This window comes from Festucalex cinctus, chromosome 6, assembly GCF_051991245.1.
Source record: "Festucalex cinctus isolate MCC-2025b chromosome 6, RoL_Fcin_1.0, whole genome shotgun sequence".
Classification (NCBI taxonomy): domain Eukaryota; kingdom Metazoa; phylum Chordata; class Actinopteri; order Syngnathiformes; family Syngnathidae; genus Festucalex; species Festucalex cinctus.
In genome coordinates, this window is record NC_135416.1 from 16,891,207 (window position 1) to 16,918,969 (window position 27,763).

General features: G+C 38.4%; 1 protein-coding gene across 5 annotated transcripts in view; it reads left to right on the plus strand.

Annotated features, from left to right (window-relative positions):
* rptor (regulatory associated protein of MTOR, complex 1) overlaps positions 1 to 27,763 on the plus strand; it is a 142,746-nt gene that overhangs the window by 58,334 nt on the left and 56,649 nt on the right. For 4 of the 5 annotated variants that reach the window (XM_077525536.1, XM_077525538.1, XM_077525537.1 and 1 more), the window contains exons 8-16: positions 3,430 to 3,489; positions 10,461 to 10,561; positions 13,338 to 13,482; positions 17,271 to 17,346; positions 18,547 to 18,648; positions 22,091 to 22,174; positions 23,841 to 23,951; positions 26,054 to 26,128; positions 26,213 to 26,278. In XM_077525536.1, the coding sequence (XP_077381662.1) occupies positions 3,430 to 3,489; positions 10,461 to 10,561; positions 13,338 to 13,482; positions 17,271 to 17,346; positions 18,547 to 18,648; positions 22,091 to 22,174; positions 23,841 to 23,951; positions 26,054 to 26,128; positions 26,213 to 26,278 (820 nt within the window). Of the gene's footprint in view, positions 1 to 3,246; positions 3,304 to 3,429; positions 3,490 to 10,460; positions 10,562 to 13,337; positions 13,483 to 17,270; positions 17,347 to 18,546; positions 18,649 to 22,090; positions 22,175 to 23,840; positions 23,952 to 26,053; positions 26,129 to 26,212; positions 26,279 to 27,763 lie in introns of those variants that run through there. The other variant, XM_077525540.1, reaches the window with a different exon arrangement.

A 27,763-nucleotide genomic window follows, 5' to 3' on the forward strand; every position in this document is an offset into this window, starting at 1 on the left:
CTGGTGCCTATCTCAGCTGGCTCTGGGCAGTAGGCGGGGGACACCCTGGACAGCCAATCGCAGGGCACACAGAGACAAACAACCATCCACACTCACAAAATTACATTAACTTTTTGTAACTTTATTTAAAAAACAAAACAGAAAAAAAACAAAAAAATTAATTATCGTGATACTTTTGACTGCATGACTACATTTTTGTCTTATCAGTGTTTTAAAAGGTTAATATTCTGCCCTCACAACACGTTCTTAGCTTTGTGCAGTGAGACAGACAGTATGATGAATGAAGCTCCAGAAGCTTTGTTGAGGATTCTCAATTATTTTACTTTTGTTCCTTGACAAAGAATAAACAGATGTCCGTTCAACAAATGTAATAATGAGCCCCTCTGCTGGAATAATCTGATACAGCGGCCACATGCAATACAGAAGATAAATTACGTCATTAAACGAGGAGCCACTAACAAACCTTAAAACTTTAAATTGATTACATACAAAGATCTAACCAAGTTTCTATTGGCGTCTATAAAGACCCACAGCTACTAGGATATCCGCAAACAACGAAAACTGCGCAAGGCATAAAAGTTAACATACTTTAATTTTTTACATTAATGCATATTTTTTAGCAGTTTCAAAAATGTATTAAATCAATTTTTGATGTATCGTTACACTAGACATAACTGACTTACAGAAATATTACAATTATTTATTTATTTTTGAGTAAGCTTATAATGTGATTGGCAGGAATCATCTCAGAATCCCACAAATCAATTTCGCCAAGCTTGTTGCTTGCTGTTATCCAGTTATATATTATAATTATCTGTGGATCTATAACAATAAAAAAATGTGTGCTTGTTTTACATAAACTATTTGATAAGCAAAAAAAAACAACATACTACAGGTTTTGCTATGCCTTGGCCGATACTATGAATGAAGTGTGGAAATTAACGATGTTTCACCTATGATTTTAAATTAAATCAATTATTGATGAGATTTGTTTCCCCTCATAAAACATTTATGACTTAGGCAAAGGCAATGTACAAGAACTGTACTGTATCATTTCTGTTCATTCTGGTTGGTGCCTTTCAACGTCACTGTTAAAATATGATGGCGTAGACTGCCATTAACTTTATGTTTGTCGTAAAGGTGTATGTTTACCATAAAGAGAGGAAACATGCAATTTTTATATAGATTAAGAAGCCAGGCTCACATAACTATATTTTACTCCTTTAAATCATCGGGAGCTCCCCTGACATACACATACCTCATTATGTTCTACAAACCTGGCTTTCAGTTCTACGCTTCGTTTTACAGAGGAACATAAAACCATTGCAGCAGTTTTACATGGTCTCTTGATGTAGATGTCAAATAATCTACAAAGGACACCTGGACTGCATGTACGTTAGTTCACTCATTTCAAGAGATTTTGTAAAGCTTTCTGAGGTTTCCTTCAGAATACCTTATTGGACTCACACAAAAACACATGTACACGCACACGCACTGTTGCACACACAGACTTGCACACCAAAATTGGGTCTTGCTTTCTTTCACTTTTGCATCACAGTCACTACACAACATTTGCTTTGCATTTTATCTTTTCTGCAGATCATTAAGGTAGTAAACTAGTTGGGCCTGCATTAATTGCACCTTCTGCCTTTTTTTGTGAGTAGTTCAAATCAATTGATGCCTCCAATGGTTCAAAACTTGGCAAGTATACATTACTTTTCTTCAACACAATTATCTTCTTAACAATCAAAGATACCTTATGTCATTAGTGAGTCCTTTAATTGTAGACTCAGTTTGAGCACGCCAATCTCGTGCATGGACTCCAGCGAGTCCTTCTGTGTGTAGAGAAATTGATTAATGAGGGGAGCCGCTTCAATTGGCCGGGAGTCGGCTGTGTTCCTTCCAACGGCGGCGCAAACACATTTGACTATCTGTGCTAGTCTAGTAAAATACGAAAAGAAAGAAAACTCTGCATGCGCACAGTTAGACTGCTGTTTGTATTATAAATGTAGGCTTAATATTTGCATTGGAAAACATCTGAGCATCAAATGTTTTTTTATTTTTTATTTTTTTATTTTTTTTTAAAGGATTTGCAAATCATTGTATTGCTTTCACTTACATTTATTACAACATCCCAGATTCATTGGAATGGAGGTTTGTAGTTACTTACTCTATTCAGACTTTTTTTTTTTTTTTTTTTTGCTTTAGTTTGAGACATTCAAAGCATTTTGTTGTTTTTTGGTCACATTGTGCACATTCTGAGTGGGCTCTCATTGTTCTTGATGCCTACTGTAGAGGTCCCTCTTCATGCATGACTTTTCTTTGTGATGTTTCAATTCCCCGTTCAGCATATGGAAACTGAGAGAATGTTCTTGAATTAATAATCCCTTGAGTCATTATTCACTAGGCCTGCATGATATATCGTTTGAACATCGCCATTGCGATGTGCGCATGTGCGATAGACACGCCGCGGGACGTGCAATGTTTTTATTTATTTATTTTTGAACAAGTAAACACAGATACCCAAAATAACATTAATTGATTGTTAACAAAAGTTTTGTTTTTTTTTGTTTTTGTTTTTTTGTTTTTTAGTTGCAGTTAATATACCAGTATGAAGAGTTTTTTTGACCAAAATATCTTATTGCTAAAATGTTATTTTCAAGTTCATTATTAAAAAAAAAAAAGCTAAGCTGTCCTAAAAATTAAAATCACGTTATTTCTTAATGAAGACCTAGTTACAGCATATATTTATTCCATTGCTAAACAGAAAATAAAATTGTTTTCGTGATCAAATATTGTGCTCAGTTAATTTATGACTCCTCAAAGAATCCTAGAGAGTAGATAAATACTTAAATTTAGTAGTATATTAGTAAATTCGGGTATATAAAGGTATATGTCCTTTCCTCATCCAATTGTGAGGTGCCACACACAAATATAGACTGCTTTTACCTCAGAAATAAAAGCTACATCAGCTGTTTTTCCACCAACACCAGGAACTTTGAGTACTGGGTAAAGAGAGTTCTTGGTTGTAAAAGTTCAGCAGGGAATTTAGAATTGTGTTTCCTCAGCGTCTTAGAGCTCTCTGTAATTAATTCAAATGAGTTTGATTGAGTCCAGCCGATGTAAAACCAACGCCCCCAAATTTGACCAATCAGCTGTGGTCGTTGCAGCCTGCCCCCTGAAAGTTTCTGCCTGGCTCAGCAAGACCTTGCTGCTGAGATAGTACTTGGATGCCCCCTGGGGAATTTAATTACCCTGGTAATAGTTTTTGGTGGAAAAATGCCCAAACTGAATTTTACCAAGGTAACTTGGAAAGATCTCCAAAAGTTCCAGTGGTGGAAACGCCTAATGTTGCTTTTAGGACTTCTTGTTTTTCTTCACTATTTACAAAGACTGATTTCCTGTTTGTTTTTTTGTTTTTTTTTGTAGGTTTTGTATGCAGAAGAGTGCTAAGTTGGTTCCAGGGGTGACGTTAGACCTCATTGAAAAGTAAGTGATATTCTCAAAGCTACTGCAGCTTTTCAAGCATACACATTTGCCATTGCAAGCGTGCGAGCCCTTTGGAATTTCTTGGATGTTTGCAAATATTGGTCATGAAATGTGATCTGATCTTAATCTAAGTCACAACAATACACAGAAACAGTCTACTTGGAGTAATACAACACAAGCAATTGTTTATTCGCTTTTATTGGACAACTTTTAAAAGAGGGGTGACCACCCTTTGTCAGCTTGTCTGCTACTTATAACATGTCAAAATCATAAAGATCTACCTACAATAAAAAGTAAAACCATATGTATGAACATATTGAACATTCTTTATACTTACAACATAAGTTGTTATATCTTCCATAACTAGCATAACAGTCGCTGGTGCTGTTGAATGCATGTTTGTTGATCCATGTGTAAGACAATATCATATATTAGATTGGTTCTCCTGGTTATCTATCGATTGACAAATCTTATTGGTTGGATGATAAGCCAACATATATATATATTTTTTTTTTTTGTAAATGTCATACAATCTTCCCACACAACCTTTATGAAGGATTGTCATGGGCACATCTTGTAACCATTCACAGTTCATGGTGGAATAAGCATGTGACCCCCTGGCCTCGGCTAATGACTTATCTAATTGGAGCCAGGATTGAGCCACCCTAGAGTCCAATCAATGCGACAAAGATTGAAGATGTTGGTTAAAGCTGCCCTGCCATAGAAAAACACACCGTGACCAATCATTGAGTTTTCTATTCACTAGGAGTGTGCCCAATGTAAACCATGCCTCACACAACAGGCCTCTCATACCTAGAATTAAAAATTGTTCATTGGCATGGATCTGTAAAGGATCACAAAAGTATCAACAATCAAGGCCTTGATGTTCACCCGTCTATGTTAAGACTATATATGGGGGAACAACAGCATTGTTGCTACTCTCCCTGAGTGGCTGTCCTGTGTGCAGAATGCTCACTGGGGTAAAGAACAATCATTGAGTGTCAGATAAAGAGTTGGGAAAATCTCTCTGACACATGCGAACATCCCTGTTGACAACGTACTAATAAGTAAAAAAAATAAATAAAATAAAAATAAACACACAAACAAATGAACAAGAATAGATGTAATTGGAGGACACCTTGGAGAAAGCCACTGCTGGCCCCCAAAAAACTGCTCCATGTTGGGAGTTTTCAAAGAGAGCTTGGATGTCGCACAGCGCCACTAGCTGCTGTGTTGTGTATTGTAAACTGAAACTATTTTGTAAAGCCGGATGGTCCAAAATCCCTCCTGGTGGTTATGCAGGGCTGATCTGCAACTACAGGAATTGGTTGGTTGAGGTTGTGGGTGCCAAAAAAGATTTGACCACTTTTAATTTTTACTACCTGTTATATTAAAGTATATGTTGAGTTCAGTGAAAGACATGGAAATATATATTGTGTGGTTCTCATACTTTCCCTTTCAGCTATGGCATATACATTCACAGAATGCACAAAATCAGTAGTTCTTTTAAAATCAGCCATTTTTCCACTGACTCTTCAGTGTTGTAAAGTTAAACAAATGCTAAAGGATAAAGTATTGTAAAATGCTGAAATGTTCTGCATAGATGGGAACCAAAAAAGACGTTTTATTTGTTGTATTTTTTTTATTATTATTGTTATATTATTAATTGGCCGATTAATCAGTCACCAGAATTTTATTATGCCAAATATCGGAATTGGTTTAAGAAAATCCAGTAGGTATAGATTATCTATTTTCTGTAAGTTTGTCTGTTTTCCAGTCTAATTTAGCCTCTGCTCCCTGTTGTCAACACCCATGTTGCTGATTCTAGTGATAATGAAAGTATAGTTTTCGATCTTTGTTTTTCACCTTTGAGCCAAAGCAGGAATAGTTTGGCAGAATGAAAGTTGCATATTTCTTCAGGAAAGGGTTCCTGCCAACTGGCTCAGCAAAGAACATGTTTTGCTCTGAGGCACACTTTCCCAGATTTATATTGGTTCATAATATGGTTGTCATATCCAGAATTTGAGTAGAGCTACAGGACTGAGTGTGTCTGTGCAACAGAGAGTAAAATTACAGCTGTAAACTGAATTGGCTCAGGAAACCATAAATACATTTACAAGGAAAAGTGTGCAAATCCTCTTGGATAAACTGGACTTCTGCATACATTGCTCATAAAATGCTCTCTGATATTAATCTCAATCACAACATTAGACACTTCTAATTGCATACAAAAATATTTTTTCATGTATTAACTGCACACCAATATCATAAACAGCACTAGGGGAGGGAAAAATTTCCCTCCCCTAGAACCTTGAAAATAATGCCAAACTAAGGAGCGCATTACCCATCATCTCCAGGACATTTTGGGAAGCACACACACTTTTTTTTTACTATACATATTTTACTCCAAAAGTCCTACAAAAATGGTATTGCTGGAATGTTTGATGAAACAAAGCTCACAAGAGGCATAAAAAAAACACAAAAAAAAACAGAAGACTATATGGGAACTGTGCTGATTTGATGGAGCTGTTAAACAAAAATCCAATAATGACAGCATGTGGGTGCCAACCATCTAAGCAGCCTGACTGCAAGAAGTAAAGTTCAAGATGAAGCTCAGTAAATCTGTGTAAAGAAGGGAGGCATGTTTGAGCAGGAGAAGAACAGATTTTTATGCAAGCTGACACTGTCGCATGGAGGAAGAATTTTGAGTCGAGCTATCAAAAAATCAGGTTATACAGTATTATATGCTCCTGAGTAAAACTTGAGTAACAATGCTCAGCTCAGCTTTTACATATATGGTTGACCCCTTGTTGCTAAAACACGTCAACCCTACACATTTCAAACATTCTCTATGTCAGCCATATTACATTCTTAATTTAGAATTGACATTTTTGGACTCTGCAATTTATTTTCAATCTGACCGCATGTCATGCCTACTGTCTCACATTTATCTTAGTCTGCTCTGTTAATAAAATAGACTACACTAAAAACTGCATTAAATTGATTGAAACCAGACTTTCATAAAAATACTTTAATCTGACCACGTTCAACTTTGGTGTTGAATTAACACAGACCCAGACATTTCCATTGGAAACCAAATTCCTCTCGAGTTTGCAGTATACAGTACAGTATATTTCCATGAATTGAACATCATAGAGAAGACAAAGCTGCACAGATGACATTTGGACAGACAAGGAAGTACCGGTAAATTTGTTATATTATGCAGATAGGAGAAAATGTCTTTAAAGTTGGATTCAAAGATTTTCTCGAAAAGCGGAATCCAAACATCTGTTTGTCACATTTAAAAAACTGCACAATGTGGAAGATCATCCTACCAGCTCTCCTGCTCGTCCGGGGAAAACGCCTCTCAAATGTCGCTAACGTCCGAGCCACTTCATCGTCATCTTCATCAGTCTCTGCAGCCTTGCTTCGCTTCATACAGATGTCCTCTTGCAGGCTATCAGCTATTTTCAAAGTACGGGGTCAGCTCAGTGGAGCTACAACGATGAATGGCCGAATCCGAAGCGCAGCGGCTACATGCTACAAACAGTCGAGGTGCGCATGCGCAGCTAGGAACGCGCACGCACGACGTTATGCAGATTGATTGACAGGATCGAGAAACAGACGTTAAGATGATCCACCCGGAAGGCGCAGCGACAGAAATATCCTTGAACCCATTTTTAAGTGGCTGAACATGTAAAGTGTTATGTTTTAAACTAGTGCTGTCACTGACTTTTTTTTTAAAAATCAACTTGCCTATCAATTATTCCAATGATTAATCGACTAATAGACCCGCCACAAAACAATTTTTCAATTAAAAAAAAAAAATATATATATATATATATATATATATATATATATATATGTGTGTGATTCCTGTCTCTGTTGTGTACTTACATTGTAAACATAATTTCAACTCTTTTAATCTGTACATGGCTGCTACCTTGATTTTGCTTGTCATTTCATGCCAAAAGATTCCCATCCAACGTTTCATTAGCTTATTAATATGTAAAATTATACAGAACTGGATATTAGGGCCACAACCAACATTTCTTTCAATAATCAATTAATTTGGTGATTTTGTCAATTAATTAATCATATTTTTTAAAACCTGTTTTGATTTCCATACTTTTATTAAAAAACATGACATTATTTCAAACTGACAAACACAATTAATTAAGATCCAGTTACTGGTTTGATCCATAACTTATCAGAAAATAGACAAAAATGTTTTCCAAGGTGCAAACAAATGCTTTATTTTGATTCAACACCATCAATCCATTTTCTTGGATCATAACAGTAATCAGACAATATTTACTGTTGAGAAGCTAAAATTCAGAGCATTTGGACAAGTTTAAATTAAAAAAGGTATCTAATTGATTCACCGATTATCAAAAGCAATCATCGATTCATTTGAGAATCAATTAGTTGTCAATTAAGGGTTGCACCTCCGTTGGATATACAAAATTCTCAATTGTCTTGGGTTTGCCTGTCCGACTGTGGTATTATGCAGTCATTGGAAAAAGGTTCAGTGTATGATAATGGAAACTTTGAAAATTGCAAATTGAGTAGGTATGGGACTTCTGTACACATTATTGTTTGGTTTCTAATATAATGTCAATTGGAATTCTGTAAAAATATTTGATAAAGACCATGAGAATGAATGTTTGAGTTGAAGGAAATTATTAATAACCAAAAAGAGAGGTTTTAGTAGCGCCTAAAGTTCCTGTAGTTACCAGATATTGTATGAGGCAAATATTTATCTCCTGTTGTCATTTTTCTGTAGGGTATGAATAAAACATTCTTTCGAACAGTTCGAACTAGGGAACAGGTGGTCGAATGCAAAACAACTTTTAAACCATCTAGTCATCTCCAGCCTTCTGGAGACCTATTTCGGCTCTCAGCATTCACCCATGCCAATTTCTGTTTTAAAAAATGAAATAAAATAAACCCATTGTTCTCATTTGTTCTGTTCTGTTTTGTGGCAGCTGAAGATTACAAGATTTTGGATGGTTGAGGTTTGGCACGTTGCACTGGGTGGTGAGTGATGACACTTGTCATGTCTCTGAGGTGAATAATGAATAGTCTCTCAGCTCATAAAAGAAAGATGGCATTAAACTCATTTGCCATCCCACATATGAGTCATAAAACTAAATATTGGAACTAGAGTGAGCTGTTCTTTCTCAGTTTGAAATAATCATGTAATCAAAGGTACTATAGATTAAATGAGAGTGGCCCAAAGGATCGATGGCAGCATACCATTTAGAGTCACAAACGCAAATAGTGATTTTTACGAGTTTCATTAATGGGGCAGTTAGAGACTTAGGAAAACATTATTTGTAAAAAGTTTCCCATTTCTCAATGGGTGTTGAACTTACTTCATAGCTGTAAAAGTCAGACAAAACTGTAAAGCACATATGCACTTAGCTAGCGCTGGGCGAAAAATATGTATAAATTAAGTTGAGCCGAATTGTCAGGACGATTCTGCAGGGCAAAAACTATTTATTCACACTGAGCTAGTTTGCTCTTGTAGGATTCAACCGTTTGTGGTGTGACTTATTTCATAGCTACTTTGTATTATGAGTTCAGCAGCGATTTCATTGTATTCATTCAGCGGCGTCGCGGCGCCGTTCCTAAATCCACCGCTCCTTCAAATTTCCAATGAAAGCAGTTGGGAGCTGCCGAGGCATGCAGCCAGCCACGCAGTGTTACACCGGATGGATGGTGAAAAACACTTTACTTTTACAAGTTTTCAATGACATCCTCCTGGCAAATGACACTGGAGATTATGTATGTCTCGTTCTGTTAGATCTGACTGCAGCGTTTGATACCGTGGACCACAGTATTCTGTTGGCTCGTTTACAGCACCGTGTGGACATTGGTGGTGGTGCTCTTGAGTGGTTTCGATCCTACTTGGCCGACAGAACATTCTGTGTTAGCCTTAGGTGCTCCGAGTCCCGCACCGCCTCACTGTCATGTGGTGTTCCACAAGGGGCCCCTAATTGTTCTCATTGTATTTACTGCCCTTGGGCTCCATCCTAAGAAAACATGGGATTTCTTTTCACTGCGATGCGGATGACAGTCAGATCTACGTCCTGCTTAGTAAAAAGATGCTTTCTCACCTCTTTTGTCCTGTCTGGAGGAAATCAAAGCCTGGATGGCTTGAAATTTCTTGTACTTCAATTAGAAGAAAACAGAAGTTATGGTCTTTGGTCCCAGTGGCCCTTCTCATCCTGCTGACATGGGTCCTCAGGCACACTACCTCCAGCCAACAGTCTCAAACCTATTAATTGGTATCCAAATTGAGACGAATGTGCATCAGCAAATATGGTCATGCTGCACCTCTCCAGAAATGGTGCGACCAACTAAAAAAAATAGTTTAAAAGTTAGTGTAGAGCCCTGCAGACACCATTACTCACTTTCGATGCCGCGGCCGCCGTCATCGTAGCCTCTTTTAATGTATATGTATTGTAGCGTTGGTGAACTAAATAGGCCAAGCGTTCAGCCCTAGTTTGTTTGCTTGCTTGTTTGTTTGTTTTAACTTTACACATCTCCACAGAGCAAACGTAAAGCCTGCTCTTCAAAATTTGAATCTTTAAAATGTAGCAAGATTGACACAGTAGCTAACAGTGGGTAACACATAGAGCCTGATTCATGAAAGGATAGAGTGTAAAAATGTGCACGTTAGATTTCCCTGGTCACAGAGGAAATGCTGTTGTTCATTTTCCTCCACTAATATGCTCAAACCGCAGCGTCTATGGACAATTGCATACATGCACATGAGTGTGTTTGCACTCTTCGTCTGTCCGTCTCACCAAGTTAAAGCCTAAATGCCTGTCACTGTACAGCACATACCCTCAATCGTGTCTAGTGACAGTGTCGAGTGATTGCCACTTGGTGTTCTGAGTCATCTTTGTGACATGCAATGAGTTGCTGACACTGAGCCATCTGTGTTGTTGTGTTGTGTGCAGGATCCCTGGCAGGCTCAACGACAGGCGCACTCCACTCGGAGAACTCAACTGGATCTTCACAGCCATCACTGATACCATTGCCTGGAACGTGTTGCCCAGAGGTGTGGCTCTGCACGCATAAGCACATTTACCCAGAATTTCAAATGAAGCCCATCTAATAATAAAGCACTATAATAATGAAGCATGAATAACAGTTAAACTGTCAGTCAATTCCCACTAGCTAGCAGGTGTAGAAGTACAGCTAAGTTCTTTAAACAGAGAGGGGCGTTCATTTGTGAGCCAAAAAACTTTAAGCACGTAGTGTACGTTTGCATTCTCACTGTGTGTATTGACACATGTAAAAGAACTGCAGTAACACACTTATGGTCCTTTCTGTCAAATTGAGATGATTCTAGATTAGGGATCTCTGAAGGTCTTACAGTCTGTTATATCCACACCGTTCCAGGGCCATATGGTGAACATGCGCTACCGAACAGACTTAAAACGTATAGAAGCATTTCCTTTTCACCTTTAAGTGCATCAAAAGTATTGCAAACCTTAGTAGTGTTATGCAAAGACCCCAATTACAATGCACGTAGGCAGTATTGTGACCCGTTTTGGGCTTTTTGATGGTTCTGACCAAGCCATTTCAAAATAAGATACTGCCTTTGGGTTATGTGCACTATCAGTAGCTTCTGTGATTAAAAGTAACTGGCTTACCTGCTGGTTAACATGAATTTCTTTTAAAAATGGTGACAATATTTTTGCCAGTTCTTGGTAATTTGACATACAGTTGTGGATCAAAAGTTTACATCTACATCTAAAGAACATAATGTCATGGTTCTCCTGAGCTTCCAGTTATTTCTATAACGCTAATTTTTGTCTGATAGAGAAATTTGAACGGGCACTTTATTGTCACAAAAAACATTCATGAAATTGTGTTCTTTTATGACTTTTTAAGGGGTTAACACAACAGCAAAAGGGAGCCAATCTGTTGGGTCAAAAATATACATACAGCAATGCTAATATTTGGTTGTATGTCTCTTGGCCATGTTCACTTCAATTAGGCACTTTTGATAGCCAACCACAAGTTTCTGGTCGAATCTTTGAAAACACTCCCCTTGACGTAATTGGTGTAGCTCAGTTAAATTTGTTGCCTTGCTTAAACGGACCCCATTTCTTGTCTGAAACTCAACGTCCACACGCAGTGTTCTAAAAGTAGTAGTTTGGAGGTAATTGTGAACAGCCCTATTCCTTGCAGTGTTGGTCTTGGGACCTGCAGATGCTTTGAAATGGCTCCAAGCAACTTTCCTGACTTGTTTCATGTCAATGACTTATGTTTTCAGATCAGTTTTGACACTGCTGAGCCCCTTTGACTTTCCATTGTTGCATTTGTGGGCCTTGGTATCCAATGAGCTCTATTTCAATGGCCTCAGAGAAGTCACAGTCACTCAAAATCACACACAAGAAGTTAAGAGGCAATGGTGTGAAGCTCATTTCATTGACACATTTTCTAATTCACCAAAATTGCTAATTCATGTTGCTGTATGTATATGTTTGACCCGATTTCTGTTATAAGTCATAAAAGAACCAAAGTTTATGGATGTTGTTGGGGTTTTTTTTTGTGGTTTTTTTTTTGTGGTTTTTTTTTGTGACAAAGAAGTATCTGTTTCAAAAAACTAGAGTTGTAGAAATAACTGGTAATCTTCTTAACAAGTGTATGTAAACTTTTGATAACTGCATTTGTGAGAGATACCATATTGGGACATTTTAATTTTTTTTAATTTTTTTTTGCTCTACACTAAGATGGACGGAGTGGGGCGAGCTGGTTGAAACTGATGGCCGTTGTACCCAAGGAGGCAACTCTTGGCTGCCAGTTGCTCATGCCTGATCTAGATATATTATTTAATTACGGGGATTTTCATTTTTCATGCAGTGCACATGGTTATTTTCATTACCCACCTGTGTTTTATTCAGCACACATCCCAAGCATACCAACTCCCAGCTCCAGTAACAATGTGACAATGCTGATGGCTGCCAAAGCCTTTTAAACCCTCGGGGCTCTACTGTTAATGAAGCAGCCCACGTCAGGGAGAATCCCAGTAATGAGGCTCTGCTGCACACCTAATTCAAATCACCCAGACTATTGTCCAACTCTGTTATGAGCTCTACCAAAATATTTCTTACATGCAGCACACACAATTTTGCTCATGCGAAAAACAAATACAATAGCCATAATAGAAATCCATAGATCTGCAGGAAATTGGTTTGCCCCTATCCTTCCATTTTCTTCTGATTATGCTATTTACGCTGACGGGTGAGCTGCAGCCTATCCCAGCTTACTTCGGCGAGAATGGGAACCCTGTAATTGCCGTCAGTCAATCAAGGGTCATAAAGAGACAGAAAATCACACCTGTAGGCAATTTCGAGGCTTCAATTTCTGTAACATGTATTTTGGTAAGGTGGGGAGACACCCACGTGGAAAGGACGTTATCCAAATGTTCCATTGTGTTTTTTATTCTGTATTGTTCATTTATACTTGGTGTAATGTAAGTGAAAGAATGAGAGAGAAAAAAAAAAAAGCTTTAACTTCTTGCTATTTGCTTTTTCGCAGCGCTCGGCCCTCTGTAGCCAAAAAGCATATATACGCAGTGTACCTTGTAGACTCTGAGTTACTTGAATTTGTTACAGTAGCTGAAACGCATCAAAACTATGAATGAACTTGGCATTATGTACTTAAAAAAAGTGAAATAACTGAAAACATGTATGATTCTACTTTTTCCAAAATAGCCACAAGTTGCTCGGATTTTTTTTTCACACTTATATATTCATTTCTTTATAAACATTATGCAACATGTATTTTGTGTAAAATGTCTTTTGTTTTGTGTCTGCCTGTAGATTTGTTCCAGAAGCTGTTTCGTCAGGACCTTCTGGTGGCCAGCTTGTTCCGCAATTTTCTATTAGCAGAGAGGATAATGAGGTCATACAACTGTACGCCAGTCAGTAGCCCACGCTTGCCTCCAACATACATGCATGCCATGTGGTAAGACACACAAACACAGCTCTGGGTTTGCATGTTAAAATTGTCGAATAGAAGGTAAAAAGAAAGTATCAGTGTCCTCATTGCTCACATTGTTTTTGTTTTGTTTTGTTTTTTACTTGCTGCAGTAAATGACAAAATACATCCTTGATTAGACAAGAGGTACAGAGTGGCACTATCTACATTTTCTGCTACTGCAAAGTAACTTTTTTTTTTTTTAAAGGCCGTGCAGTGATATAAATGCCACCAGCCAAAAGTTGATGAAGCTCATTTGTAAAATGAGAAATCCACCAAAAGGCTGGACAACTAAAAGCCCTGAAAGGGAAGCCTAAACTCAAACTGCAATACAGTGCCATTACTTACGCTAGCTGTTAATATTTTTGACCAATTTAAAATGTAGAAAATGTCTTATGCTCTTTGACAACAATTAATTAATGCTTAAACAAACATGCTGTTTCGGGGTCTCCTGGACAGTGATGATTTTGGAGGTACAAGGATGAGCAAGAAAGCATGACTGTTGAAGATTGTTTTGTGTCACCTGGCAACCAGGCTAGATTTACGCATGTTGTCAAAATTGTTTTTACCACACTGTTAAGGAAAGAAAAATAATGGTGATAAAATAAATTTTAATGAAAATTAACCAATGAAAATCTGATATTGGTTTTGAATTTTGGTTCAACAGAAGTACTTAAAAATATAAACTCGTGAAACAGCTCTGGACAACAAAAATGATGCTATTTGTTTGGATGGATAATTACTCGTTTTATTTCTGTTTAAAGGAAAAGTGTTAACTAAATGTAATCATGGTTTCCGATGATGTATTTCCGGTTTCTGCCGACATACTTCCCGTTTGCAAGCGAAAGGAACTGTCCGTGTTCACCGAGCAGTATGGAAATGCACTATTCACTGCCATCCATGTTGAATTATCAGGCAGGAATGTCATAAGTTTCATTTTATGATTATACTTTATGCATATGAGTGTAGATATTAATGCTTATTTTTGTCAAAATGATATAAATAATTTGTTTCACTTTTGTTTGCAATGGCGCTATGTCACGATTGACTTGTTAAGGACCCAAATAAAAATCCGCGATAGAGTGAATCTGCAATAAGTGAACCGCGAAGTAGCAAGGGGCCACTGTATTGACGTCTTTATTAACTACCCGCAGTTGTCCAAAATGTACATTTAAATACAAAGTCCCTCTAAGTATATCTAATCCCAAGCACACAGAGGTACTCATCTGTGTCCTTGTACACTGACTTCAGTGTCTCTCTACACTGTGTAAGAAACACTCCTCCCATTAACTTTATTCCTTTACACAAACAGTTCCCCCACTATTGTTTTTTTTTTGTCTCCTATAAATACATGCCTGCAACCTCCCACTCATTATCATTCTTGTGTTGAGAAGCACAGAAAATGTTCTCACTAGTTCTGCCTTGTGAGGCAGATTGTTGCATAACATAAGATGACATCTTTCTTTGTAAAGGAGCTAATAGTTTTTCTCTTCTCGCCTTCAAGTCTATATTAGCTGTGCGTCTATATTAGTGTGTTTATGGCAACAATTTCTGTGCTCTGCTGCATTGCAGCACATGCAGTATTTAGGGGCACACAATAATGACAGGACTGTGTAGAAAAGCAAGACTGATCGAAGGACAAATTTGAAAGTGCCACAGATAAAAGGCCACTCGAATAATAAAAGTGAGACCAGGGACGTTAGAGTGGAAGGACAGTAAAAGGAGGTAATTACAGAATTTCGGGGTTGCTGGATCTATGACGGTGCCCGCACACATACAGCAAATGTTATTCAAATGGTGTTGAACTGGATAGAAGAGAAAAATCTAAGGCTGATTACTCCCATGTGGACAGTTTCAGTGTGGGAGTGTGTACAAATGTGGGAGTGTGTGTTACTGCACCACTCTCTGCAGGCAACAGCGACAAGTGCTTAGTCAGCCACCAACTGCTCCTTTACACTCTTCTGTTGACTGCTGTCCCCATTTCACATGCGCCGCGCACACACTGACAGGTTTTGGTGATGAGTTGCTCATTGATATTGGCAGCCATTACCTGAGTCAATGCTGTCATCCCAAGTGGTGCTGCATCCTCCTCCCTCTGAGCGTGCCTTTGCTGATTTGGCTCCCTTGCATTTCTTCTATCGCCATTTGATTTCACACAACACTGGCAAAGGTCTTTTTATACAAATTCAGCCTCTGTTATGTAATCTGCATTTTCTTGACTTTTTGTCATGGTTTTGTCACACTTTTTTTGTTTGTTTTACTTTATCCTGTGTAGCAATAGGCACAGTAGATTCTGTATGCATAGAATTGTGCCTTGAAATAAGGGCTAATGTATTCTGTGACCAAGCTTGTAAATCAAAACGCTTATATCGTAAATCTTTCCCCATTGAAATCATTGGATATGCCATTAATCGATTCCAACCTTCCCCCAGCCCCAACAAACAATCAGTGATCACTGTATTGCATCGTGTATGTGTAGATCGCCAGGTGTTTTTGCTTGCATGCAGTCCTTGTGGGTCTCTTGGAGGCAGATGTCAGCATCTAGACTGGCAATGATCTTGCTGCAGACATTCCTTCAACGTTGAGGCTCTCTGAACTTTTTTAGCATTTTACCACCTCAAATTAACAGTTTTGTTTTGTTTCTTTTTTTTAATGCATGTTGTATCAATTGATCTCCAAAGATGAATATACTAGGGATGTAACGATAACAGCAATATCGTGATATCGCATTATTAAAACAATATATCGTATAATATTAAAAGCAGCACATCTGTTAAAAAGGTCAGCTTAATTTTCATGTGTGCAGTTCTAGCATCCTCTGGTGGCTATTTTTTTGTTTTTATTTATTTATTTTTTTAGTGCAACTTAATTTTTACAAGCCATGTTTTGGCCTTTATGATGTTTAAAATCCATGTTAATGGTGAGATGAAGGGGCACGTAATATGCTTGTGAACAGAGTCATTATGTAGAGGAACTTAATGTGTGTGTGCATTAGCAATTAAGTGCCTCAATATAAAGTGTTATTAGAGATTGTAGTTCGTTTATATGCATTGCTTTAATGTACAAAAGCACAATATTGTTGTTTTTTTGTTTTTTTTGGAGTTTTTTGTTGTTTTTTAGTATTGAGTTTTTTTTGTTTTTGTTTTTTGTTTTTAACAACATTGCGACCTTTTTTTGTATCGCCAAACTCCCTACAATATTGTGGTAATTATCATATCGTGAACTTCATATCTTGATATCGTATCGTGATGTTTGGATATCGTTACATTACATCCCTAATTAATACCATGTGAAGTGGCCTCCATTAAAGTAATGCATCAACTATAATGAAGATAAACTCCAATGTACATACTGTTGCATATTTGTGAGGAAAAAAAAAAACTTTTTTAAAAGCACAAAAAATAGCGTTATTTTCTAATTTAACATGGTTTTTGAGTATCTTGTTGCAGCACGGTGCATTGGTTAGCATCAAGAAATTGACACTAACACTAATTATGAGGGAAAGGCTCCTTTGAGGCCCAGCAGTGAAACAGGAAAGTGGAAAGGAGAGAGGGAGACAGACCAAATGGAAAAGCCAGGAGAGGGGTCCAAGTTGTGTTGCATAACCATATGAATTAGTTATGATGACCATGAGTGAGCGCTGGGGTTTAGAAGGGGATTAAAGGCTCCTTGCTGCCCTCTCTCGGCCCCCAGGCTGAAAATCTAAACTTTACAATTACAGGTATGTGAAAGGAGGAAATGTTAACTTGAAATGGTTGTGTTTGTGTGTCTCCCAGGCAAGCATGGGACCTGGCTGTGGATATCTGCTTGTCTCAGCTGCCAACCATCATCGAGGAGGGCACTGCATTCAGGGTAAGCGTGTGGTGTTTTTTCCTTTACAAAACAAGAAAATGTATAAAAAGCTGATGTGAAACTCCTCATTATTTCAGTTACACACCTACACAAAATACAAATCTCTAAAAATAAATAACTAAAAATGTATTAATTTGACACAGGAAATTGGCACTGAGTTTTTTTAATCCTGTAGACAACACAAGCACATTCATGCTTTTATGTTTGGCTCATGTAATTAATCAATAATCACCTTTGGGATGAACTACAACAGACATTCACCCACTCCAAAATGTTGCTGTAATGCTTTCCAGAAGAGTGGAAACTTCCAGACGCTTTGCTCTAGACACCAAATAGGCCAACCTGAAAAAGACAGACAATTGGAGTGGCACAGCTTTCTAAACGGAGGCGCTTTGATCTGGGCCTTTCCTGTCGTCCACCTGTAGGAGGGCATCGCATTCATTGCTCCCATGGGAACTGCTTTCCATCCTCATTCCTTTTGTTCCTCCTGCTTGGGCTGAGATCACTTTCTAGCATTATAATTGAGCCTCTGAGGACTAATGAAGAGCTGTTCCCTTACTCTGTCTTTCTCATCCCTTGAAGAGATTTTGTTTTTACCTCTGATGTGAATTACCCATTTAACCAATGTGATTAGAATTATGATGCCGCGCAAACCTCAATCATAACAATTGTTTGCATTTAAGTATTAACGTGACGATATCATCTTCTCTCATCCATCTATGAGTCGCTGTGGTGACCCTGATGGGACAAGCCATAAATCGTAACAACATACATAAACAGAAACTCAATCTTTACACTAATATAGTGCACGTCTTTCTTGTGTAGGGACTTATTAAGCTTTGATTAGGCACAAATCAATTTAGCCTTCCTGCCGAGAGGCATTGATACTTCCCTTTGACATCCATCAACAGTCGTTAACTGTCGTAATTCCTGCTGCAGTATTAGCACTCTGCGTGATCAAAACCCCTCCAGCAACCAATCAGTCAGGCACGCTACCATGGCAGCAGCGAGTGAGATACGGAGAAGGTGATCATGATAGATCAGGATTTATGTCGTTACTGCGGTGCGTTGTCACTCCCTGGCTCGTGTGTCAGGGTTGTTATGAAATGATAACTTAGTCACTGCAGACTGGCTATTTATGCATGGCTGGCTGGCTGTGTGTGTGTGTGTATGTATGTGTATGCACGTTTATCTCCACAGCACAGTCCTTTCTTCGCAGAACAGCTAACAGCATTTCAGGTGTGGTTGACAATGGGCGTCGAGAACCGGAATCCTCCTGAGCAACTCCCTATTGTACTACAGGTACGCACACGCTTAGACCTTGAAGCATATGAAAGAACAAGTGTATGAAAGAAAAATAAGTATAATGTACATATCTATATCTCTCATCCATCTATAACATATATCATCCATATCCATGCATGCATTATCTATCTACCTACTTTTTATCAATATAGACGTATGTAGATAGTTTACACGACCCTGTTCAAATGCCAGTTTTTGTGAAATTGAGACCAAAGTAAATCATGTTAAAACTTTTTCCGCCATTAACGTGACATATACTTTCAAAGAATAAATAAATAAATATGGGATAATGTGGTTGCACAAGTGTACACACCCTCTTATAACTGGGGATGTGGCTGTGTTTCTAATTAACAAATCACATTCAAAATCTTGTTATACGGGAATCAGTACGCACCTGCCAGGCTGCCACCATTTAAAGCGCCTCTGATTGATCCCAAATAAAGTTCAGGATGAGAGGGATTTCTTTGTTCAAAGCCGGGTATCCGTCAGGAAAAATAAGGGTAAATAGTGGTAAAGCATTTTCAAGGCATTGCATGTACCATTGAACACAATGAAGGACAGTCATCATCAGTGGGAAAAAAATACGGCACAGCAGTGATTACCAAGAAGTGGACATAAGACTTGAAAATTGGTCAGGGAGCCTGGGTCAACTTTTTATATCTTCTGACTAGATATTAGCTATTATATAGTCTTACTTATGTACTGTCAAATTTTCTTGGTAGATTAAGTAGTAGATGTTAATCACAAGAGCAGCCTCTGACCTAAAAATGTTTGGGAAAGTCTTTAACTACTGACATAATATAATCTATATTGCATGTTGCCATTTCAAAAGCAAAACTATTAAATACGGTATTTACAGTCAAATAGAAATATTAACCGTAGGTTTTCATCTGTTCTCTCAGAGCACTTTATTGAATTAAAAAAATAATGCAAATACAGCGCTCTAATATACAACAGAGGTGAAATCACCTGGCCACAACCCCAAATTTTATCCTATTTTGACAACTGAACAGGCTGAGTGATGATAGCAATATTATTACATTGTTGTGTAATATGTTCTCAAAAGAAATAGCTACTGCAAAACTCAAAAACCCTTAAAATTAAGCAAAACATCATGTCGTCTGTAAGAGAACTAAAGGGAAGTGTTTGCTGTTGTGTTTCGTTTTCTGTTCATCTACCACACACCACAGCTTGCTGAGCATTTCAAGCTTGATGTCTATGTCAGGTTAGAATGAGGCCATAAGTAACAAAGAGGAATGTGCCGCTGCCAGGAGGCCATCACTTCCGCAGATTGACTCAAGTCAGCCATGGTGGAAATTGAGTTTAAACAGGCTTTATCCTTCCATTATGCACGAGCAGCTGCTTTAGCTCATGACGATTGCATTTTGATTGAACTCGTATATCAGCGAGAGTTGTCCACTGAATGGAATTGCAATTACCATTGTAGCAGTACTTTTCACACCATTACTGTACCTCTCTTTAAATCTCTCTCGAGCGGCTGATATGTGTGACGAGCAGGCTAATTTTCTTCATTAGAGCCCAGTTACAAAGACTGTGACAATGTCATATTGTTCCCTATAGTTGTTACATATTTTAAAATCCCAAATTAGTGTAGCAGAACCTTTTATGGTTTGCATCAACTGTTGGATTCCTCTCTGCCCATCCCACCGGCTTCTACAGCTGTTGTGTTGTATTATATCACGGCGCAGTAGCAGTGTGTCGCTGTCCGTGTTGAATGGTAATTTCCTGCTGACTAAGCCCTCTGTTAGCAGTTCTGCCAGGACTTGTTAAAAGCTGTGGGAAAAGCCAGACTGATTGGGTAGAACTACATGGTTTGTGAAAGCGAATACAGAGGTGAGAGAGGATAGGAAACAGCTGGAGCAAGCCTTTACGGTTATGCAATATTACGCTGCATACTACTGTAATCTAAAAATAATTTAAGCTTCATGTGAGGGCTTCATATATTCTTTCCCTTTCAGGCACACCTGAATGACAAAAAGATACAATTTAATAGGGGTGTGAATTGCCTCGTACCTGACGATTCAATACGTATCACGATTCATAGGTCACGATTCGATTCCGATTAATCCCGATATGAATTTACAAGTCGATTGTTGCGATTTTTTTTTTTACTCTATTTTATAAAATACCATTCAGTAAACTTGTAGATGTACACTGTAAGATTTGTATGAAAATGCATTATGTATTGATCTGAAATTTCCGTTTTATAACTTTTAACAAACAAGTTGTAACCTTTTTCATGTTAAAACAGCATTGAAATAAAATATTAAGGCTTAATGTTCCATTAATATAACATTCTTCCATGCTTAAGGTATGAAAGTTAGACATTTTGTTGAATATTTTTCCATCAAAAATGGATATTAAAAAATCGATTCGGCTACCTATTGAATCGATTCGAGAATTGCGTGCTGTAGTATCGCGATATATTGCCGAATCGATATTTTTTAACACCCCTACAATTTAATATAATGTATAATAATTCCTCGCTCCTTCGTCCCCATCACACACCTCCAGGTATCACTGTCATTACTCAAGGGAGCATTGAAGTCACCCAGTAGAACGAGAGAGTCTCTAGGGCGAGCGCGCTCCAGCGCACCCTCAAAGGAATCCAAAAGGGTGGTTTCTCTGAATTGCTGTTTGGTGCCTAGGCACAAACAACAGTCAGGACCGAAGGTAGAGGGAGGCTACCCTCTCGTCTACTGGGCTGAATGTACAGGTGTCAAACCGGGGGCATGCTCTGCGCCTCTCACCGTGGGCAACTGCAGAGTGGAAAAGAGTCCAACCTTCTCAAGAGGACTGGTACAAGAGCCCAAGCTATGTCACTTGTGTACTTGGAGGTGTAGGTAACCCGGAAGAGGTGTTCCCCCCTCCTCCCTCTGTACGTGTGGTCGTCACGCTCACTAGATTCATGTCACGGAGTATGCTAATAATACATCTTGTGTCGGCGGGTTGTGTGCATGTTTGCGTGCGTGTGCACGAGTGGGTATGTGCCTATGTTCCTCCATATGCTTGTTCCCACGCACACTGTGGGACAGTCACTCGGGAATGTTCAGTCCTCACACAACACATTCTGTACACACTATGCTCAATACTACATGCTAAAGAAACAACACATGGTTTAGCACAAATAGTTTTATTGACTACAGTTGTTTATAATCAGTTTGGTGTGAGTGTTGTACATGTTGCCTGTGGTAACACATTAATATGTTTGTAGTCAAATGATGCTTATTCAAGAAGGTGAAACTCATAAACAATCAGAGTAAGCAAGTGTGGTTTGGGGCCAGCTTGGTAGTTAAAGCGGTGAGTTTGCCATCTGTTTTCCTCCACTGCCCCGACCTCTCTGCTTCTCTTGCTATTTCTTGTCCTGCTGTTGCTCAGGAAAAAACACGGATGACCACTGACCTCTGTTTTCTATTAGGTCCTCCTGAGCCAAGTGCATCGACTTCGGGCTCTGGACCTTCTTGGATGTTTTCTGGACCTTGGACCCTGGGCTGTCAGTCTGGTGTGTTCATTATTTCTGCCTCTGTTGCTTTAATGAAATACAATGAATGTCCACTGTTTGAGTTGAAAGTTTTATGTCACTGTTATACTGACCACACTTAGGTAGGTGTTTCATGTGGGTTGGTACAAGGGATATAAAAGTCTTAAAGACCCCTTTTCAAATGCCCTTTACTGGGGGGGATTTATAAAAATGGAACCAAGATAATTAATTTTGAAGCATTTTCTCACTATTAATGTGACCTATTAGCGGAAAATTATACATTTTCAAGTGGGAAAGTAAAAATAAACAACTAAGAACAGTGGTGGGCAAACTCCTCGAGCGCTGGAATCCTGCAGGTTTTGGAGGTTTCCCTCACAACACAAGCTGATTCCAATCAACAGGATCGTTATCACGCTATGCAGAGCTTGCTGATAAGCTGATCATATATCAGCTGTGTTGGAGAAGGATAACATCCAAAACATGCAGGACTCCGGCCCTCGAGGACCGAGTTTGCCCACCCCTAAACTAAGATAATGTGGTCACACTAATGTGCATATAAGTGGGGACATATCTGTGATCATATTTGAACATTCACATTTAAGTTAATGTAAAATGGGAGTCAGCACACAACTGCCACTATTTAATGTGCCTCTGATTAAGGACAAATAAAGTTCGTGTCCAAGTAGTTTCTAATTCCCTCTACCTTGACTAAGGCTACATTAACGCTGTATGCTATTCAGATTTTTTGTTAAATCAGATCTTTTCACATAGTCAATCGGATTGTAAAAACCAATACAACTCTCATATCAATGGAATGCATCTGTGAAGTGACACACATGCGCACAAAACACACTGTGCTGTGGTTTGATAAGGAAGTAAATAGGGCCCCTCAGATAGGTCTCATTTGTGGCAGTTTCAACTTGGATGAGCATGACCCCAGCGTCCAGACTAGTCGCGTTGGACACATATCCGATTTATATCCATTTACAAAAGAGGCTTGGGTCAGATTTGAAAAAAATCTGAATTGTTCATGTTGACATGAAAAAAACTGTTCCTGTTTGACTGTTTGGTTATGCGCTTTTGTTTTGGTGAATTCTAGGGGGACCTGTGCAATGACAAGTGACGTTCAACAAGGGACCTGTACCTTTAAGGGAGGGGTGGATGTTATGCGTGTTTCCAGGTTTAAAGGGATTCGCTGACTCTTGCTATGAAAAACTGTCAGCTTAATTGTGGAGAGTAAAGAGCCACTTGGTTATGTCTTTGTCTCATTATCCACATCTCCGTACTTACATCATTTTTTTCCAGGCCAGTTCATTCATTTGATCTTTAAAATAATGCACACTTCTGATTTTCCTTTGTTAATTTTCAGTAAATATTTTCAGAAAATATTTATCAAATGACCTGCAATTACCCTGTAATTTACACTCCCCTTAAAAAGTACTGGACCAGTGAGACCAAGTCCTTTATTTATTTTTTTACTGCTGACTGCTAACTTTTGGGTTTGACAGCAAAAGATGAATATGAGATGAGATCAACATTTCATATTTGAATCTCATGTACAACTTCGAGCATAGCACTTTATTTCTCATGTCGGCATAAGTATCACAAATTCTGTGTCCATCGTCCTGCATCATGATGCCTACAGGAGTTGTTGTTCAGTGAACACAAAACTTTGGTGTGGTTCCAGGCCCTGTCTGTTGGAATCTTCCCGTATGTGTTGAAGCTGCTACAGAGCTCAGCCAGAGAACTGCGGCCACTGCTGGTTTTCATCTGGGCTAAAATTCTCGCCGTGGACAGTGTAAGTTCTCATACTCTTGAGTCTGATGCTGTTGTCTTTTGTACTGATTCCTGTCTTGTCAGTCAGTATGTTTTGGGGGTTTTTAGCACGTCTTGTCTGTTTGTTGGTGTATGGATGTGGAGTCTTTATGGAGTCTTCTATTTTTGCATGACATCTGTTTCCGTTAGTGTTATCACAATAACAAAATTTTGACTTTGGTACAATACCTGCATACTTCTATCAGTGGAAGCACTCCATAAAGCTTTGTATTTGGGTGTTTTTGTCCATCTACTATTGCATGTGATAGCGAGCAGGCTATTTCTTCGGGGATGGGGAACATACAATTCTGGGGGGTGGACTTTTATATTGATGCTATGGTGACACAAATTACAGGAAAAAAAAAATTGCTATCTGCACCTTAGTTCAGATCCACAGCAAAATATAGACTTAATTTAATTGCTAATGATGCAGTTCAACTTTGTAGCTGGGGACTTTGTGCTGTACATCGCTATTCAATCAGTGCCTCGTGGAGCGGAACCAATCAGGAACAAGAACACTTATTGCAAATGTATTCGTAAATATTTAACATGAAGAAAATGTTTGAAAGCTGTCACAAATTAACATGTTGTTCTTTTAATTTGTGACAGAATTCAGAAACCCACCTGGTCCCCAGTGAACTCTGGAGAGCGTAGTAGGTAGCTTTAGAACATGACTTGCAGACAGACTTCCCATCTCCGTTGGGCGCACACTGCCTGTTCGGCATGTAGACAAAATAAATGTGTCTTGTTTCCTTGCAAGGAGTTTATTGTGCGCAAGAGCGTGGGCGTTTGCAGCCGCATCTGTATGGGTCTCTGTATTTATGCAACTTCAGGGTTCCACCAGAATAACTTTTTTTTTTTTTTTTTTTTTTAATATACTTAGAGCACAGTCGCCCTTAACTTAAAATTATAGAGGCATCAGCAAAACATCAGGGGTAAATGCTTTTGATAAAATAAAAATGCAATTTTAAAAGTTTTAATAATTTTACTTTTAAAAAAATGTCATTAAAAAAACAAGTAAAAATAAGTAAATAAAAGGGGTGAAGAGGTCAAACAGTATATTGACTTTCAAAGTAAATTTCCTAATATTTGCTGTATTACCTCAGTGTGGAGCAGGAGCAGTGGAAGCTGAGCGTCAGCGCTCAGCGTATCGTGACCAAGTTTGATGTTTCTTTAAAAAACAAAAAGAAAACACAATACGTAAATATAATGGCACTGAATCATTTTTGTTGGCTAAAAATTGCAGATCTATTTTGGTACCGCGAAGTTCAACACGAATATCCACCTAGAATTCTGCCTGTAAATCCATCCTCCTATTGGGAACGGACAGTTGGAGTAGGGTTATACAGTGTATATTTTCTTTAAATGAACCAAATGAATTTCAGATAAGCCATTTTTAGTGCCTGCTGTCTAATCATTCAGGTAATCTACAAAGTAAATGTAATTTATGTGAAATTGAAAATAATCACCGATATATAATTCTCTTGAATGTTGTATGTATAACTGAGAGGCGCTAATTCCAACATAGTCATGTTTATTGCATGCGTCTTGACGTAATAATAGTGAAAGACTGATCTGCGTATTCTGAATGACATGGCTGTGCGATGACGTAGAGCAGGGATGGGCACTGTTTATCCAAGTTTTATGCAAGCCCGAATCAAGTTTATGAAGTCTATTGAGGACCAATTTCGACAAGCATAATAAATAATATATAATAATAATATATATAATAAAATGACATGAATAACTTACTCCTTTAATAGTATAACGTTGTTAAGTTATCAATAACATCTTTGCCACATCTTTTTGTACAATGTGACTAATTGTGAGACCAAGCAGATTTGATGTGTCCGTGGAATTTTGCCTCTGCTTTTTGATAACCAACTATTGGTGAAATATCAGACAGCTGTGCGCCTGATATTTTAATGATTACAAATTGTCGCAAATGTAAATGATGCTCCCTGATACGTGGGCCACACAGCAGTTGCCCGTCCCTACCCTAAGGAGTGCTGGCTTGTCGAGTGTGCAAGGGGATAAAGTTGAAAAGCTTAATCATCCTACTTTCCATCTTTCACCTGTTTGAAGTCATGTCAAGCTGACCTGGTCAAAGACAACGGTCACAAGTACTTCCTCTCTGTGTTGGCTGACAGCTACATGCCAGTGAGTATTTTTGTCATTATGCATGGGCTCATAATGGTAATGGTATATATATATATTCATTTATTTATTTATTTTACTCCCTAGGCTGAGCATCGGACCATGGCTGTCTTCATATTGGCTGTTATTGTAAACAGCTACAGCACAGGACAGGTATAAATGCATAATAGGCTTTGCTTGATATTGATACCGACACGTCCATGACACATTTTCAAAGTGGGCCCTTATGATCGAAAGTAAATGAAGCTTGCCAATGTAACTATGGTGGTGTCACCAGCATCAGAGCATGTACTGTATGAAGCACTGTTTATTTCTTGTAAGAATGCCTCAGGTTGCTGAATGAATATCCCATTATGAATGAAATGTATTTCTTAACATTGTCTCATCATCCTCTAACTCGTAAGAGTACGTTGACAGGAGCCAAGTTATTAGCCATTTAGCCAGTATTTGTTGTCAGAAATGAACCAACAAAGTAGACAATGCAGAGATGATGTAGTTCCTCCTTTCCACAAAGCACTCAAAGATCCACATAGTAGGTTACAAATACCCCACCATTAAACCCCTTTGCCATCTGTCTTCTGCTTTCTGCAGTTGTTTTTCTGTCTAGTTGGGAATGTTATTTCACTCATTCATCTCCCTTATGACTCATTCTTTCATCAACTTGCAAAAGTTCTCTTTGAGAACTTCCCATATAAGTGTGACAAATCAGAGAATGTGAGCACATGCTAAGAAACACCAATTTTCCTCCTTATTCCTGTGTACTCAATGCCCTTACCTCTCTCCCGGGCCTGTAAATAATAGATGATCTCCAGCATAACAGCAAGACTCTCTGCCTGCTTCATAGCTCCATTATTCATCTTTCTTACATTCAACAACTGTGCTCACAACCGCAGTGTCGCCATTGCCAACCTGTCACTGATAACTCCCATCTAAATAATCTGTCTCAAGATTCAGTTGAGATGCACCATGACAGAACAACACATACATGATATTAGATTTCGTCAAATGGGTGCTTAATGTGAGAACATTACTCAAAATGTTAATATTCTTTTTTTTTTTTGTCAGTCTTTTGTTAAGTTGCACTGAAGGCTTACTGTTCTTGATGGAAAGGACGCAAACATACTTGGGCCTTTCATGGATGTGATGGTACACAGTTTTCATTACAGTCTTCCCTCGTTTTCCGCTCTGGTTAGATTCCGAAAAATACCCACAATAAATGAAATCTGTGAAGTACTAGCTTTATGTTTCACATTTATTATAAATGTCTTAAGACAGTGGTCCGCAACCACACAGCCGCACAGTTGAAAGAATAATGATTAAAAATAAAAAAAAAATAAAAAAATACTGTACTTCTGGTTAATTGATTAGCCGTGGCTTTTAAAATGTTTTATTTTGAAAAGTGACCGGATTCTCTTTGTTTACAACGGACTCTTGACTGCTGAACGGATGCGGTGCGTTTTCCGTATGGCGGCCCCGTAGCCGCACGGACTGCAATTACCACGTACTTTGCGTGTCCGGAAATCTGCAACTGCCAGACCACAACATCACTGGGGTTCACGCTGGAGAGTTGAGTTCACGCGATAACAACCGTGTATAGATATTTGTAAACAATAGCCACGCTTGCCTGTTGTCACATAG